Source organism: Puntigrus tetrazona, chromosome 19, assembly GCF_018831695.1.
Source record: "Puntigrus tetrazona isolate hp1 chromosome 19, ASM1883169v1, whole genome shotgun sequence".
Taxonomy (NCBI): Eukaryota; Metazoa; Chordata; class Actinopteri; order Cypriniformes; family Cyprinidae; genus Puntigrus; species Puntigrus tetrazona.
In genome coordinates this window covers 14,495,526-14,513,914 of record NC_056717.1, presented here as the reverse complement: position 1 = coordinate 14,513,914, position 18,389 = coordinate 14,495,526, and the positions used below count along the sequence as shown (strand labels likewise).

Sequence of the window (18,389 nt, the reverse complement as noted above, 5' to 3'; positions counted from 1 at the left end):
CATGTCAGACATAGTGGCTGAAGTCCAACTAATTACCCCATAAAATGATTCCCATCCAGGCATGCCAGGTATTCCATGGAGGTTTTTCTTTGTTAAATAGAAATTCTGTTATTGTTTATTCAACCTCATGTCATTCCAAAGCTGTATGTCTTCTGTGATGCAAAATATATATATATTTGGAGTGTCTGGAGAAGTGTGTGGGGGGATTTTTTTGCAAATATGATTGGAGGGCGTTCTTCAAAATTATCCTCATATTCCACACAAGAAAGAATACAAATTTAACAACGTAAGGGTTAAGAAACGATGACACAGTTTTCAATTTTGGGTGGACTATCTTATGAACAATGGAAATGCTGGAGCTTCACTGGATTTGTGACTATTATTATATTATGACTGTCAAAAGATTAAAATATTCTTTTTTTTGGATGCTTTTAGTTCCTTTTTAAAGAAAGAAAAATGGTTCACTCAGCGGGAATATATCAAAAATTACTTGTTAAGCTTTGATGATAATTACGTACAAAAACTGTGAATTACATTTGTTAAACCTCCCATCTGGACTCAGTTAAAAATAAATTTGCCATTTAAGGTTTTTTTTAGAGAAAGTTTCTCTATGATTGTTCTCTGAACCATCAAAATACGGTTCGAAACGATCTCGGGTATGTTAAGAGAGAGAGGAAGCCATTCACTTGGTGAGTCTGTTTTTCATCCACAGTGTGAAAGAGTATTCTTTTTGATATTTATAATAATGCTAAATATTGTCAGATGTAATATGCCTTCAAAATAAACACACATTGGATTAATAAAAACACTGTATGGATTAAAGTAGTGACATTATGGAATAATAATAATGATAAAAATAATGGTACAATGCTATTAATGTAATAATGGAATTATAATTCTATAATATTTTTAATGAATATAATTAGATAATTGTTATCATTGTTATTTAATATACTGTTTTAATAGTATGAATTATATTCAATATGATATATCTTTAGATATATGAACATTTGTGTTGATAAAGAGGAATTTACTAATAGGACCCGAGACAAAACAGGTTGAAAACAACACACATGTCAAACACTTGGATAGTGTTTGACATGTGATTTCTGGACCTGGATCAACATTCCTGTCAAACGAAGGATGTTGATCCAGGACGTCCTGCTTGGCTGAAACACATTGTTTGCTGTAAAACACAGCATGGACTGGTTTGACCATCTTAGTCTGATATTATCCAGTTTTTCACATTAGGCTTATGATGCAGATTATTCAGGTTATACGTATTTGATTTGTTTAACCAAGCAGTATGAGATGCCATACACCCATGACCCTCTGTTTTCCCTTGTTTCATTTGTTCTGTTCATACATAACCTCACTGGCAGCAGGGCGCTGATTTATCTCTCTCTCTCTCTCTCTCTCTCTCTCTCTCTCTCTCTCTCTCTCTCTCTCTCTCTGTGCAGATCCCATCCACGGTGCGCTCCATTCATCAGGATAAGATTCTGGCTCTGCGACAGCAGACGCAGTTCTTGTGGGAGGCCTACTTCTCGTCCGTGGAGAAGATTGTGCTCACCACTCTAGAAGTAAGCGATGACTGTTCAGTCACGCCGTCTCCCACTGTCTCTCACACACACACACACACACACTCACACTCTCATTTCACAGCTGTGACACTCAAAAGAGCCGCTTCAGAAGCACAGGCTGGGTTCAAATATTTTGACAGAAATTGTCAAATTATAAAGATTTATTAAGGTTTGTGCTAAGTGCAAACACATTATCATGCCTTGTTTAATTCTGCATGACCCCTTTATCAGGGTCTTCGAAATGATGCGCAACCTTGGCTCACTGACCTCTCCTTTGCGTTATTAGCATTTGGCTAGACACAGAGCTAGGATACAGTAGTTCTAAAAATATTTGGATGCTTTTGCATTGTTCACCAAAAAGTCTGTTTATTGGCACTGTTATATATGAAAAATATTGTCAAAAGCTTTGTTAGTGTAACCGTTCCACCGCTTCTTAGATCGACATGCCGTTGCAGTCCTTGTTTAGCAACTGACAGTGTCATAAAATGCATAAGCATCTACAATCAACAAATCACAGCAATTAACCCCTGAAGACTATGAGCTAGTGACAGCGCTGCCAGAGCCCCCCCCTCGAGCCTCCCATGGTGTGGGTACAGCGTCATTGCAATTACAGCTAGCATCCGAAGAGTTGCTTTCATCCGCTGCCCTCCATTTGGAAGATTGCGGCCATCCTGTTGCAAGATTGAGTCGTCAATCACATGTCTTCAGTCACTAAAAGGGAGGACTTTTAGCTGAGCAAGAGGAACGGCCTTTCATCAGCCGCTCAGATTGGGTTTTTAAAATGACAGGTGGGGTTCTGCAAGGTTGAAAGACCACAGCTTAATATCAACGCTCATGTCAAATGGTTATTGACTGCTCCAAGGGGGTGCAAGAAGTAAACACAGGGGAAACGGTGCTTTTTATTAATCACCTCAGATTACATTTTTTTAATAAAACAATTAGTGCTGACACTATTAATCGCTAAGTTTTGGTTAAAATATGTGTGTGCACTGTGTATATTTATTTTGTGTATATATAAATGCTAACACATGCATGCATATATTTAAAAAATATATATATCTTTATCTTTAATGCCACTTTTTTTAATGCATCCTTTTTGGGTAAAACTATTCGTTTCCTTATTATATGACCCCAGACTTTAAAACAGTTTTGTGGGTTACATTACAATTATTAAACTATAACGAAAACCTGTAAAAATAACACTGGGTGTTTTTTTTTTTTTTTTTTTTTTTTTATTCTGTTTGGTACTTCTAAATTACACACTTCACCTTGAACGCCTCGTTTCTTTACAATATTAATTGAACGCTTCGATTTGTTGCCCAGGTTCCTATTTAATCATTCTGAATCGACATGCATGATTAGTCCTAATTACCATTATTTATGCAGAACGAGTTTATCTTCCACATTCACCTTCCCATCCACTTGAACTAATTACGCAGCTGTGATTCTGTCTACAGAAAATGTCTGTGTTTGTATTTCAAAGTTATATTTGTGTGCGGTGAAGGTTGTCCGTGGAATCTCACCATCCTACAACTGATGAATGCATTCCAGATGCTGCTTAGTAAATTCTACAAGACTTTTGTCATTTGTACTACAAAAAAAAGCCTCCAGGCTAGTATTAAGAAGCTGCAATGAAGACACAATCTCGGAGACATCCAGCTTGTGTGGAAACCCATTCCAGTTGCCAACGATTAGGCTGTCACTAAGCCAAGCCGCTTTCACACCAAGGGGCACAATATAAACCAAAAAACGACGACGACAACAAAAAAGCCTATCAGTCTTTGTCTCTTTTTACAGCAGCCATTCATCGCCGAGAGCCTCACTCAAGGCCAGAGAAGCAATTGCTCCTCTTAATGCTGGAGCAGCTGATTGGCACGATGAGAGTGGTGAAATCGCTGAAGCATTTGATCGTTTGTCTCATAGTTTATAGACCCAAAGCAGCACCTCGACTTGAAGTTTCAATTTGAAACATTAATTTACCCTTTCACAAAGACTTCTCCAAATGACGGCTTCAGAGCGCTCGCAGGGGCGAAGAATTTAGCTGGAGTTGTTTACGCAGGCTGTAATGCAGGCTGTTTATTTGTTTGTGTAGATCATACAGGACCGAGTGCTTCAGCAGACCTCCAGGAGCAATCTGATGTGGAACAGTCATCCCGGTGGACTTTTTACACTGCCCCATTACTCATCCTACCTGGGCGACTTCCCTTTCTTCTACGCCAAACTTGGTAATTGACAATCATCTTCTTAATGGCGCGTAATTGTTGTAGAGTTAAAGACAAAAGCTGTTTCTAAAATTGCTCCTCTTTTCCCCATAGTGCTCTTTTTGGAGGTTTGCCATTTTCGTAGCGTTGTCGAAAATCCGAGTGAACGATGATGTAGGGATTTATTTTATACTATACCTATAATGCGCTGAACACTTAATAGTATTTTAGAATCTAAAGGTGCAAATGGTGAAGAATAAGAGTTAGTCGCTTCCTTCGTTTCAGCACTTTTGTGTTATTTACATTTAGTCATTTAGTGATTTTATCCCAAAGTGATTTACCAATGATGGCTGTAGAAGGAAGCAAAATAACCAAAAGAGCAATACGTTTTTTTTTTAATTATTATTATTGCATAATAAAGAATACAGCAAGCTAGTGCAGTTATCTGGTGCTAATAGTCTTAATTTGTCATAATAAAAATATATATTATATTTTAGTTGTGTTTCTATTAAAAATGTAAACTCAGATGACCATGTTGGCAAAATGAGTTGGAATGCACACAGGCTAATTTTAAGTTACAGACACAAAATAATATATATTTAATATAAAATATAGGAACAGTATTCATTCTTATTCTGTTCACTAGTACATAGTGACATTATATTATGCCTTTATTCTGGATGTCACATTGACTGGGAACATAGGGAATGAGTGAGCAAGTGAGTGCTTTTGGACACAGCCAAAGTCTTTCTGAGTATTGTGACACCCTTTTCTCCTAAACTTTCAGAAACTAGTCCTGCATGACATTTTGAGGTTATGTTCAAATGTGTCTGGAATTAATGAGCTTTCTAAGACATGACAGACAGGCATTATGGGACTTTCGGATACTCTTTCATCTTTTACAGACGTGGGTCTTGTCATAGCCAAATTTGTGACTAGCCTCATTCAAAACCCAAGTTGCGTTTGTCTCTGGTTCTCTCCTTTGTCATCATCTGATTTATTTTTAAACACCCTCTCCTGCCATCTCTTAATTGCAGAGGTGTCTTGATATCTACAAATTTACCATGTAGCTAAGTGACAACCATTGTACAACGTGATAGATTATCGACCAGCCCTGTGTAATTGGATCGCAAAATCCATATTCACCATCTAAAGTCGTGCATCGCCACAGTTGCTAATGCAGCCCACGCAGGCCTCTATCTTAATCTGCACTGCTTGTCAGGCCAATCAATATGAAGCCGTTGATTGAGCACCTCTTGTTAGTGGGAAAATGTAAGTGTAAAAAAAAAAAAAGTGGTAAGCAACAAGAATTATCAGCTTGTATGTGTGCAAGAATTATCATATTGGTTTGTCACCGCTGCACCAATTAGACATAGTGAGTTATTTCATGCCAACTGTCTGTTTTATTATCTCGTGGGCAAAGTGTACAATACATGGAAAAAATGCTGCATCTGTAGAGAGATGTACATTATATTAATGCCATTATTAATGACGGTAGCTTAAGAACTCGTATCTCATTGAATCCCACTTTAGTCATACCACTAATTCAAATTGCTTGAAGTATTTTACAGATATATTTGGCATTTTATAAAACGCACACAAGCTCTTCAAAAAGCCTCACAGAAATTGTGTCAGCTGTATGCATCGTTCACCCCCGTTTAATGTTAACAAATATTACATTTTTTATTGGATACTTTGTACACATTTTACTATGTTTAAATCCCTTCAATAGACTTCCTTAGATTTCCCCCCAAGATCAGTGAAAGAGGTGCATTAGGAGCATAGATCCGGTGTATTATTTCTGTTTGTTTTTATTTGTGTGATTATGGTTATTTGAAAAGAATTCTCTTGTTTTTGTGTGTTGTAGGGATCAAGCCGAATCCCAAGTTCACTGCTGTTATCCATGCCGTCACACCCCTGGTTTCTCAGTCTCAGCCTATTCTCAAGCTCCTCGTCTCAGTGGCTCGGTCACAGTACTGTGCTCAGGTAAAACCCGCTTCTTCTGATGGCTGATTCATTCATTAAAACAATGGCAAATTACTGCATATATCACTGTTTGTTTTAAAAAGGCCCAAATTAGAAGGTTTTTGAGATAAAACCTGGCTTTAGTGCCTTTTAATTCACTTAATCATTTAATATTTAAATATTCATTACTTTTCTTTTTTTTTTTTTAATTAATTGCACTAAATTAGTGGTTCTCAACCAGTGGGTCTCAGCAAACGTCCAGGGGCTCCGCAGGATGACTAAAAAGTATTTAAATTAATACACGATGCATTTATAATATAATAATCTAATTCTAATCTAAATTGAAATGCTAAAACCACATAAAATCAATAACTATTGTTTTTATGGAAGAACATACAGTTCTTGAAATCGCTAAATTAATCATGTTTAATCAGTTTAATGTATCAATAATTAATTAATTTTAGATTCTGTTCATATAAAGTTTGCAAACAAGCAGTGCACTGCAATTACCACAGAAATATTAGTATCTCTATGGTATATGGGCCCAGATAATGAATATTGTGATTGACAAAAGGGGCAAATTACTGACCAGTGCTCTAAATAAATATTAAAAGATAGCTATAAAATCTTATAGTTAATTAAAAATAAAATAAATTTAATACATTAATAAATTGGTTAATATTATTTAATTTAATAAATTAATATTATAAAATAGTCCAACTCTTAAGTTAAAATGCTATCAATAATAATCAACAATTGTCCTCATAGCTTGCAGGTCATCACAAGATAATCAGTTCAGTATATAATTCAGTTTAGTTCCTATTAAAATAAAGTTTGAACTGTTTGTCATGATTACAGAAAAGTCTAAAATATCTATATGGGTTTATACAGACGAGTCAAAAAGGCTGATGCTCGCTGATGACTGCCTTGCTATAAATCTTTTAAAGATTAAAAACAACATCTGTATCAGGATCAGAGCTAACTGCTGTTTTTGACGCGAGTTAGTTACTTAGTTAACTTTTTGCCTGTTTGAGGCTTCCCATTAGTCCGTTTGATATCTGAACTTCAGAAAAAGCCAAAATTTGTTTCCTCAATTTGATCTGATTAGTATACAGAACGATGTTGCTTTCCTCTTGAAGATGAGTGGATATGGCTCAATGTTAAAAGCGTCATACTTGCGGTGCATCTGGACGACTCGTCTCTGCCTCCCCCTCAGTTTACACCCCTCTTAAACCTCAGGGACTAAATCAGAGCCCAGCAGCCCATGCGTTTCCATGGCATCCACTGCCTTCTGAAGTGTTTACCACCCTGGGAACCAATACGTATCGATTCGTCTCTTAATGTGCGGGACTGAGAGAGGGGCTAGTGGGGGAGGATAGGTAGGGAATTAAATGCGACGTGTCCCCGCTGACGCCGCAAAGCATGTTGCGCGCACACAAGCTGGAGCTTTTCTCAGACTGTCTCCTCTCTTCTCCACGGGAGGGCTTGAAAAGGCTCGACTGCCGAACGCTTAGTATTTATTTTTTTTTCTCTGGCGTAGCTTGAATTGAGCACGCTCTACTCCAGCTGAAGTGGAGGGATGGGAATAGCAATGCTAGCCCCTTTAGCTACAATTCATCAGCCCGAGTTTTGCGCAGAGGAATGGAAAGGAAGTAGAGGAAGGAGGGATATAAATAAACAAGGGGAGGCAGAGGAGAATGACGGGCGTCTTTTGAGCTCGTTCTGGCAGGCCCACCGCTGTGAGTGAGTACGCGTGTACCTCCACCCCCAAAACTGGGGGAAGTTGATAGAAATACCGTCCGCGTTTAAAAAGCACAACTGATGACAGTTAAAAACACCCGTTCAGTTAGGTGTTTAAGGTTTAAGGTCGTAATAATGTATTAAATGGTATAAGCCTAGGAAAGGAAAACTATGTGCAATAACATGTTCAGTATATGAAGAGTTGACGCGCAAAGACCAATGAACAATTTTCAAAAATCACGTTTTTTCATTGGGCAGTTTCATCTCATTCAAACTGCAGTTTTGTAGTAAAAGTTGAAGTAAAACTGAAAAAAATATCATTTTGCAAAAACAGAATTTGCATTGTTGTCGATTAAACTACTACTTTACTGGCAGCCTAGAATAAATTAGGCTTGCTTTGAGTTCAGCACATTTTCAAGGGATGTTTATGTAAAGTCGGACAATATTTTTGAACACTTAATTGGTTATATCTGAGCTATTATATGTGTGATTGTCAGTTGTTGGATGACTAGTTGACTGAATTTTACAGTTGATTCCTATTTTAAATCCACCGCAGTATAGAGCTTCACTCACGTCAACACGCTTCAGCGTTCCTGGTCCTATCTTTGCCTCACTCTTCTGCATTATCAAAAAATCCAACCTTCAGGCTTTGTTTTGTTTCTAAGAGTTTAAGTAGTTTAATTAATGTCTCTGATCTTATTATAGATTATAGAATACTTAGAGTTTGAAGAGGCCTCCTGATCCTCCTGCATGTAATATCATTAGACAGTCAAGCTTTCATTTATTATGTTCTGCTCTGTGGCTTGAGAGCTACGTGACTCTGCGATTGGGAGTTAATGAAATGAAAGATGTGGTTAAGTAAAAGGCTTGATGGCTGTTTATATCACCAGCGCATTAAAACAGGATTTTAAAATCAGTGCATTAATATAATACTTTTTCATTTTGAACAGCTCTTGTGTATAATAATGATGCTCATCCGGCTTGCATCATGTCCTAATGCTATTCCCAATGCATTAGTGAACAACAAAAACATTTGATAAATATCATTTTTATTAAATTATTATAATTTTTTTTTTACTACAAATATATTTTCAGTTTAAATATTGTAGTTTTTTAATTAAAGAAAGTTTCTAAACTTTATCGGCAAGTCTAGGTCTTTACCCAATTTTATTTTATTTTATTTTTTTACCTTTTTTGCTTTTCTGTCAGCGTATTCAGTGTTCCCATGTCTGTTCGTGTTTTGATGTCAAGACCAAAGAAATGAAACCAGAGATCTGATCATTTCAGCGAATTCTCATTTATATGCATTCATTTCTCAACATTTTGTTGTACACAAACCCCCCATAAAAGCATGTAGGGGGCTCTGTCAGAGTATTGGCTTGAGTCCAAATGCTCAAGCGCTCTTAATGAGTTATTTAACCCCGCTCTGTGAACTAACTGACTTCTAAATCAGACACTCTCTGAGAGGAAGGGCCCCTCTTTAAAATGTTCCACATGAAACATTTATGAGTGTTAACGTAAAACCAGAGCCGGTCGCTTCAGCTGGAGGTGTAATCACTCAAAGACGCTTGAAAGTGACAAAACAAAATGAACATTAAAAAAAGGAAACTCGTGGCTGTGACAAGCTGTAAATTGAAACCGACATCACATCCCGAATTTGGGAAATTCCAGGCTAATGGTAAAGCCAGACACACTATTACAGAAATGTGTGTGAACTCACAAAGCGAAAGCCCTCAGAGAATCCCTGACACGTTACAATGTGATATGCTTGGCATTCGCTGCATATGTTTCACTGGTGCATGCTCTATTTAAGTGTGGCTTTTTAATGAAGTATGACTGTGTATAAAAGTACAGAGCATTACTGTGTTATTTAATTTCTTTGGAAAGAAACACAAGCTGGGGACTGGGTCTGAATTAATGTGTTGTTGTTTTTTCTGCCCTTGAGGCATCAGTAATAGAAATGTACTGTATAATTTAAAAGAATGCATAGTTTTAGAAACTGCTTTGTGTTTTTGATCTCTCTCTATCTCTCTCTCTCTCTTTCTGTCTTTTCTCAGATTATTGTATTGTGGAACTGTGACAAGCCTTTACCTGCCAAGCATCGATGGCCGGCCACCTCAGTGCCCATTATTGTAATCGAAGGAGAGAACAAGGTGATATAGGGTTTCTTTGTGATTTCAATCATTTTGCCCAAGTTACTTCCACTTTTTTGGCATGTTAAGCCTGAAAAATCACATTATCACAGCATTGCAAGCGTTCAATGCATACGCTACTAAAAAGGCACTTTGACTTGATCTAAAGCAACAGTAAAAACTTCTGTAGAGCTACGCAAAATCTATTTAAAAAAAAAAAAAAATAATGCTATTCTTGTGAACTTTCTGATTATCAAACAATCTTATTAGAATGATACTGAAAGATCATGTGACACTCAAGACTGTAGCAATGGCTGCTGAAATTACATTTTAAAAGAGAAAAAGTGTTTGGTATTTGACAGCAACTTTGATCAAATAAATGCAGCCTTGGTGAGCATAAGAAAACTGACATTTTTTTAAAAGTCTAAGTACAATGTAAAAACATGTCTGTACACTAACTGCATTGTATGAAACTATACATTTGAATTTAAGGCCTCCTAATATAAAGTGATGGTGGTGTATATTACATGTTTTTCATTGGTAATAAAAGATATTACCCTGATGAAGTATTTTTTCACAAAATTGTGAATTGTATATTTATATGTACTGCGGTAAAATATTAGTGACATCCCATGCTTTTGTCGTTGTTGAGGGTGTGTGTGGAACAGAGAGGGACTGCGAGTGTTGTTTCCCAGTGTTTGGAGCAGAGAGGGATTAGTTTTCCTCTGGCTGAGGGAAGAGAGCAGTGAAGTAGTGCCAGTCAGCCTGTGGTTTCTACGGCTTGTGGCTGTCTTGTTTACAGAGTGGTGTGTCCGTGTGTGTGTGTGTGTGTGTGTGTGTTCTCCCACCCAGACTAGCTGACGAGGAGACAGCTCTTTTAAGCCGTGATTGACAGGCTGGTCCCATGCCACACTGAAGTGTAGCTCTGGGCATTTTCCTTATTAAACACTCCCATTTCTACAGTATATGACATCCTACAGAGAATACTGTGCCTTTCAGACTCACTTCCTGTGCTGCACTGCATTTCATTAAGGACTGCATGAAACAACATTAACTACTTATTGAAAATAGGCTTAATTTTTGTGTGAAGTGTAAAATTAAAAAAAAAAAAAGAATATAGGGCAGGACTTGATTTTAGCCATTGGGATTGGAGTGTGAAAAATAATTCTATGTAATTTTGTCAATAATAAATTCCCTCTGTGCAAGCTGAGTTATGTCAACAGAAAAAGTTTGTAAAAGAAAAATAACAAGCATGCAGAAATTACACACTGTGTGATATGATTGTAAATAAGGGTTATTTTTTAAGGGAAAGTAGCGATTAGTAGCGATGCACCCTAATGATTTGATTTGTTTTTTACAGAGACTGAAATGAACATTTTCATTTAGCCAGAAACCAAAACCAAGAATTTTGGTAATTAAATCTGGGTAATTGAACCCTGCTGTTGTTGGTTTTTTTTTAATGTGATAAATTAAACCGGTTATAGTAAGCAAGCCAAGCTTATCCATGTTTTGTGCAACAAATGGACACCGGCATAGTCAGAGCACAAATATTTAACGGTTAATACCTAATTACGGTTAATACAGCTAACTAATTGCCTAATTAACTATTAGTGGCTAGTGGTAAAATGATATGACTCGACTTGATTCTGTGGTTTTGCAGGAGAGAGATGAGATTTAATCCTGGCTCATCCACACGTTTTCTAGAAGTTCAGATTGTGTATGGAGCGTGTGCTCTTAGACACTGTCCTCTTTTGATGTATTTATGAGTCAGTTTGTCGCTCCCTGACACTGTTTTGACATTTGGTGCCGTTGAGGCTTGTCTTGTCCGTATGTGTTTTGACAAAAGTTCACTTAAATGCTTGCATGTGCGTCCATGTTTATGAAGGAGACGTGTGTGGGTGGCCTGTTGTTGTACGCGTCTGTGACAGGACTTTAATGCGCGCCTCGTTTTTTTTACGTTCCCACATCTTATTAATGCTCGGCCGCACATGCACAACAGTAACCAAATATTTAGAGTTTAATCCAAACAGAGAAAAATATGGAGACTCCTTTTTTTTTTTTTTGGATCATGCAAGCTTTCTATCTGAATTTTATCTTGAGATAAAATCTGACTGCGTGTGTATTTTCTCTCTGTAGGTCATGAGCAGCCGGTTTCAGCCCTATGACAGTATCATCAGCGATGCAGTGTTAAGTCTGGATGAGGACACCGTGTTGTCAACCACTGAGGTATGGACTATAAGTCTCTTTCTCTCTCTGACTCACACGTCCGTCCTGAGCTCTGTTAGCCTGTGGCCCCCGCGGCCCTGCTGAAGACAGCACTTCCTTCTGGAAAGTTTCTTTTTTCACTTTCTATCGCTGTTCATGGCTGTAGATGTCATCTTTTTATGTTTTCTGGGGTCTTCAACGTGAGGTCTGTGACGTTTTTATTTTAGGGTTGCCAAAGTTAATGTGCGAGATTTAAAGACACTTTTAAATTTACGTTCAGTTGTAAAGCACTTTAGAACAATCTTATTTTACCAAAGTGCTGTGCACAGTTACACCGACCCAATCATAGAATGAAATAATCGAATGAACAGAGTTTAAAATACGTTTAAATTGGAACCATCAGAGCTGATAGAAATGTCATGTATAAACATCTATTACTTGTTTACTATTTTCCTTTTTATTATTCAAATTAAAACTGTGATTAATCGCATGATTTATGTACATATAAATACATACACGTAACAGTATATATATTGAAAATATTTACATGTATATTTATACTCGTATCATTTATATTATATAATTTTATATTATAACTGTATACATGCAAAAAAAAATCTTGAGTGTATATATACTGTGCGTGTTTGTGACGTGAGGACACACATTTGTATAATGACATAGGTATGCCATAGGTATTACATGGAGAAGGTGACTTATGAGGACGTACCTCCCCACTTTTCAAAACGGTGTTAAATCATACAGAGTGGGGTTTTTTTATTGTTTTTTTTTTAATCTAAAAATGGCTGTAGTTTCTTTTTAATGGGTAGGTATAGGTGTAGGACAATAGCTCATACAGTCTGTACAGCATAAAAACCATTACATCTATGGAATGTCCCCACAATCCCCAAAAACAGACGTGAGTAAAATGTTTATTTATTCAGTCTCATTGTTTTTAGTATAGGAAGTAGGAATAAGTGGAGCTTAATTGTATACAAAAAATGTTTAGAACAGCGGTCATTTACATATAGGCACAGAGAAGATGGTCCACCAAAATGGAATTCTTTTAGTTGGAAAACACTTTGAATATCATTGTATGTGTGCTAAAGGGGATGAGATTGCCCCTTTCATGGCCATATATTAAAAATAGCATCCGTTGCAGCTAACAATAGGGCAGATGTCGGATCCATAACCCTGTTGCCTCTTAAAGTGAAAGATGCCTTATCATTTAAGCAGGGTTGTGATCGCTTCCTCCTCAGCCACTCTGGGATTAAACCCCCAACCTTTCAGCTGGCAGTGCAGATTTGGCAACCACTATGCTTCCGCCACCCATAATCAGCTCAGCATGGCCTCTTCAGCCCGCGGTTCCTCCCTCTCTCAGCTTCTTTCTGTCCCCTGCATTAGTGGCACTCTGCAGCGTACAGCGGTGAGAAATGGCCGTCCCTTATCAGAGGCAGCAGAGTCAGCGTGAACGCACGCAGCTGAAGTCAACCTCCTAAACCTGTCTTCCCTCCTGCGCATTCCTCTTTTCTTCCTGAAATGGATATCTTTAATCATGTGTTATCTTGACCACACTGCAGGGAAACTCCAATTACTCTTTCTTTCTTGAACTCCCCCTCCCAAATAACCCCATTTGTGTAGCTGGAGACTTAGTTTGGCATTACATGTGAGGCGGGTGTACTGCCGGTAGGGTTACGCCAAGGTTTCAGTGTATATAGTTAGTCTGTTTGTGTGTGTCTGTATGTGTGTGGTTCAATTCACTGCTGACTTGAGATCCTGCTGAGGCTCCGCAGCTGACACTTTTGATGTGTTTCAGTAATTATTTGTTTAAACGCTTTGATCTTCGAAAAAGGAGGGCATCTTCTCAGCTAGCAGCTTTGAAAGTGTGTGTGTGTGTGTGTGTGTGTGTATATCCTTGTCTGGTTTTTGTCACACAAGAGCATTCATGCCACCATCCTCAAATTTTTTTTTTCCTTATTCCTTCTTTTTAACTCTTTAAAGCACTGGTTTTGGCTTCTAACTTGAGCTCAACGTTGCCTTGCAGGTGGACTTTGCCTTCACGGTGTGGCAGAGTTTCCCTGAGAGAATTGTGGGATATCCTGCCCGCAGTCATTTCTGGGACAATAATAAGGAGCGTTGGGGTTACACCTCCAAATGGACCAATGACTATTCCATGGTTCTCACGGGAGCTGCCATCTACCACAGGTACTGCATGTAGAAACAGCTGCTTCACTGGGAGGAAATTAGGGCACTCTGAATATAATGTTATATATTGGGGTCATTTTTAGGGAAAAAAAAAAAAAAAAAAATTCTAAATTTGTTTAGAAGTAAAAGGAAAGACTTCATTTCAAATAAATGCGTTTTTTTTTAAATTTATAATAAAGAATACAAAACAAAAGGTTTCCACTGAATGTTAATTTCGTTAACTATGACAAAAATCTTGCAACCATGTGCATGTGCTCGTTTTTCTTTGAGGAAGCACAGAACATCATATCACTGATAGAAAGCTTAAATTTAATGCAAATAATTAATGAATTACCAAACTGTCATTTATGTCCAAAATTTTCATAATTCTGTTTAAAATGGCGACTACTGGTGCAGTGAGCGAACCTGGTGATATTTTTTAAACATTAATACAACTATAGTTGCCTTTAGATTAAACTGACTGATGTAGTGTTTAAAGAAAAACTCACCATTTACTCCTCAGAGCTGTGGTCTTAAACAGGAAGTACAGGAAATTGTCAGCTTTTCATGGTAACACCACAGACATTTTAAGAAAAATGTTGTTTTAATGTCCTCAAAAATATCACCAAATTCACAAAAATTACCGTAAGTTCTTATTTTAAAATTTCTTGGCAATATAATTATTTTGTGTAATTGTATTTAACATGTATACTATTCATTTTAAATAAAAATGTTACACATGTATAACACCTCATGCCACCACAAATAAAGACCTAATATGATGGCATCTGCTTTAGGGTAGAATAGTTCATTGATTTTTCTCAGAAAAACATAATTTGCAGTTTCCGTAGTGAGCTACAAACTTGCAGCAAGGACACATTTGTAGGACAAGAAGCCATTAAATACACATTTAAGAAAAATTGTATTGAATTGATTAAAATACTGATTGGTTTTTGTTGCAACCAAAAAAAATCAATATCTTCTATCCATCTCAACACATTGTGTTCATTGTCCTATTGAGCTTTTGAATTTATGATTTGGTTGTCTCGACCTGTCCTTGACAGTGTTCATGTTCTCCATTCGGTCCTTTTCTCCAGATATTACCACTTCCTGTATACCCACTTCCTGCCAAATAGCCTGAAGAGCATGGTGGACCAGCTGGCCAACTGTGAGGACATCCTCATGAACTTCCTAGTGTCCGCTGTCACCAAGCTGCCGCCCATCAAGGTCACACAGAAAAAACAGTACAAGGAGACCATGATGGCTCAGGTAAGTGAGAGAGAAAAACGCTGCGGATAATTAAACCTATATGAGCTTGAGCAAACCGTCTAATGTTGTGCATCTGTCTGTTCCTCTTAGTCATCTCGAGCCTCACGCTGGGCAGACCCGGACCACTTTGCCCAGCGCCAGACCTGCATGAACAAGTTCGCCAGCTGGTTTGGCGGCATGCCACTGGTCCACTCCCAAATGAGACTGGACCCCGTTCTGTTTAAGGACCAGGTCTCCATCCTCCGCAAGAAATACAGGGAGATCGAGAGGCTCTGACCAGACTGGCGCCCCTTGTCGGACATTCAACAGGGGGCTGCGAGAGACTCTCCAGAGCAGAGGAGGACCATAGCGGAAGAGCCCGTGGCTCAGCACACAAGCAAACGACAAACGCAGGCCTCTGTGGACCTTCAGACACATGTGACACACTTTTAACTCTTCGGAAGATTTAGTTTTGTTTCAAGGTTGGTAAGGAATGCCACAGAAAAACTCATTTTTCCCAGCACACGAGCGAGATGTTGGACGACAGGAGGGACGCATCATCGTGTTAGCACTTCTTCACCACGCCACATCTGGATCCATCCATCCTCCCGCTTCGGATGTCAACATCATGTTCTCAGTTCTTTCCGAGGTCTCGAGCCATGATTGCGTACGACTGAGCTCATATGGTTTTATTTCCAAGTTTTTGAGGTATTAGGGCTTTTTTTCCTTTTCAAAACACTTCATAATCATTTAGATTCACTGGAAGTGATTCAAGACTATGATGTAGACAGTGCAGGTGAAAAGTTCACAGACACAGAAAAATATAACCGTGAGCAAAAAAAAGGGCCGTAACATTGCATTCGAAACGCCGATCCCTCTTATTAGTGGCATAACCACCATTTAAACACCCTGCAGTATTGTATTTCTTATTTTTAAAAATGGTGCCAAGACTAATGAGTTGCCTTTAAGTGGCTTGTCAAACCCTCCCTACCTAATTAATTCATGCAAATCCACCTTAAAGTGTATTAAAAAAAAATTAATTAGAATTCCCTAAATCCTCACGTTATTAAACAGCTCGACTTGGAGAGAGAAAAAAAAAATGTTTGTCGTAGTCAAGAGAAAAATTAGCATGGAAACAAAGGCAGAGCTTACAGTGCAGGAACACCATCTGTTTAGGTGTGAAAACTTTTGTAGACATCAGCGCATGACAGGTTGCATCGTAAGGACTTATGGGCCGTAATTTAAGTGAGATGTCTCTCACCTCCTTTATCTTCCCTGTCCCTGTGAAAAATGAGCTGTCTGTCAAAGTTCAATGGCACTGCCTCATTTCTCCTCTTCGGCCTCCTATCCTCTTTCGCATATAAAACTCACTCGGCCACAAATGGACACCCGGCTAATTTATGTCCCCTAAAATGTGACGAGTGTATGCTTCCTTTACATCCTATCTTATTGATTTCATATCAAGGGAGCGGTTCTCGAGACGTTGGGGCCCTCCAGTGTTGTTTCTCTGTGTTTCCCAGAGTCAGAGTGGAGAGTGTTGTCAGCCTCTGCTCAAAGGTACTTGAATGTCTGATGACTTGAAGGAGTGCCGTGCTTTAGTGGCCTTTTGTGAAGGTGACTGGACTTAAAATGTGCCAGCTGTGAGCCAAAGCCTTTTTTTTTTTTTTTTTTTTCTTCCCTTTTCATGTTTTCTTCGCATAACGCGTCAGAATTCGTCTGATGCTGTGACATCATGTACACTACATGTTTTTTCCCTCCGTGTGGTCATGGTCAGCCCACGCTGGAATTCAAAAGCATATCTGACACTGAATGTTGTTTAGGTACCCTTCAATTGTTGTGCGTTGTATTTTAATAAGCATTATGACTTGGAGACCTGAGGAATTTGCAGTAATGTGATTCAATTGACATTATTCCAACTGAAAATCTTCATTTTAAAGTGTCCAGCTTGACATTTAAGTTTAGGTGCTTGCTTGAATCTTGTTATACAAGTATGTGACTTAATTTTAAGTCCCTGAAAGCTTCTACTATAATTGCCCTTCTCAACTGTTGCATAAAATATTAATTTGTAATTAGTTGTCCTTGTCATCCTTTTTCGTTTTTTTTTTTTAGTTTTAACGCAAATGGCCCACATCTGGTTAAGTTTTAAGTTCAGCAAACCATCTAATTTAAGATTTTATATCCAACATTTTTACATATGATTGTCATTGTTGTTATGTCATATCGCAGAATCAACATCTGGCCTCGCACAATTTCATCGGCCAACTCATAAGACACTTCGATGTACGTGATCCGTGTACGTACGGCTGGATCTACACAATTGTCCATAACGTGATGCATCTGAGATGATTTTAGGGGGTAGATGTGTGCATCAGATGTCCGTGTTGATTAATATGCGCGTCCTGTCACGATGCCCTTGCCGACGCTGTCATCAGGGCTTGTGATGCGCTCGGCATCGTCCAGATCTGCCCAAGGCCCTTGTCAGTGCGGAGCGTGCGCGCGGACGACACACTGATAGGTGTTTCAATTGACACCAGTGTTATTTTAATTACCCAGCTTAACGTGACAAAGCCATTCATTTGAAATTGGCGTGTTGAATGCTGCTGCTACCACTACACACTTGCAAGATCACCAAAGAATCTTGGCAAATTTAAACTCATGCAATTGTATTATGTTGTTGTTCTTTTATGGTTTCTATACTCGTTTCTCATTCTGTCAAGATCATCTTGTCTTAAAAATAACTGGTAATTTAGCACCTGATTTCTTACATTTATGTTCTGTGATTAGCAATAAGCAATATGGAGTCATGCTCAAAAACATCAATGATCTCTCCCTGATTGTGCCTTTTGATTCAATTGAATTGAGTTTGGACAGAAGCGGCAAAATCTTTCGAATGAAGTTGCGTCATCTGCCAACGCTAAAGTTTCACAGCATCTGTTAAACACACAACTGTATTTCTCACGTTAGGCTGTTAACCAGACTTGCATGACCACTTTAGGCTATTTATGAGTAAATACTGATTTGTTTTGGGTTATTTTTTTGTTCAGATCTGTTTGTTTTGCTCCCTCCTGTCCTGACCCTTCATCCCAGTAATTAACAGATGACTTTTTATAGAGGTAATAAAGAAATTGCAAAATGCC

The 18,389-nt window shown here is 38.1% G+C and overlaps 1 protein-coding gene across 1 annotated transcript in view; it reads left to right on the top strand.

Annotated features, from left to right (window-relative positions):
- ext1b (exostosin glycosyltransferase 1b) overlaps positions 1 to 18,368 on the top strand; it is a 65,740-nt gene extending 47,372 nt beyond the window's left edge. Inside the window, exons 4-11 of the mRNA XM_043217410.1 lie at positions 1,461 to 1,580; positions 3,673 to 3,805; positions 5,649 to 5,767; positions 9,544 to 9,639; positions 11,755 to 11,844; positions 13,865 to 14,025; positions 15,102 to 15,273; positions 15,364 to 18,368. Coding sequence (XP_043073345.1) covers positions 1,461 to 1,580; positions 3,673 to 3,805; positions 5,649 to 5,767; positions 9,544 to 9,639; positions 11,755 to 11,844; positions 13,865 to 14,025; positions 15,102 to 15,273; positions 15,364 to 15,549 — 1,077 coding nt within the window. The 3' untranslated portion in view covers positions 15,550 to 18,368. The remainder of the gene's footprint in view (positions 1 to 1,460; positions 1,581 to 3,672; positions 3,806 to 5,648; positions 5,768 to 9,543; positions 9,640 to 11,754; positions 11,845 to 13,864; positions 14,026 to 15,101; positions 15,274 to 15,363) is intronic.
- The last annotated feature ends 21 nt before the right edge of the window (positions 18,369 to 18,389 follow it).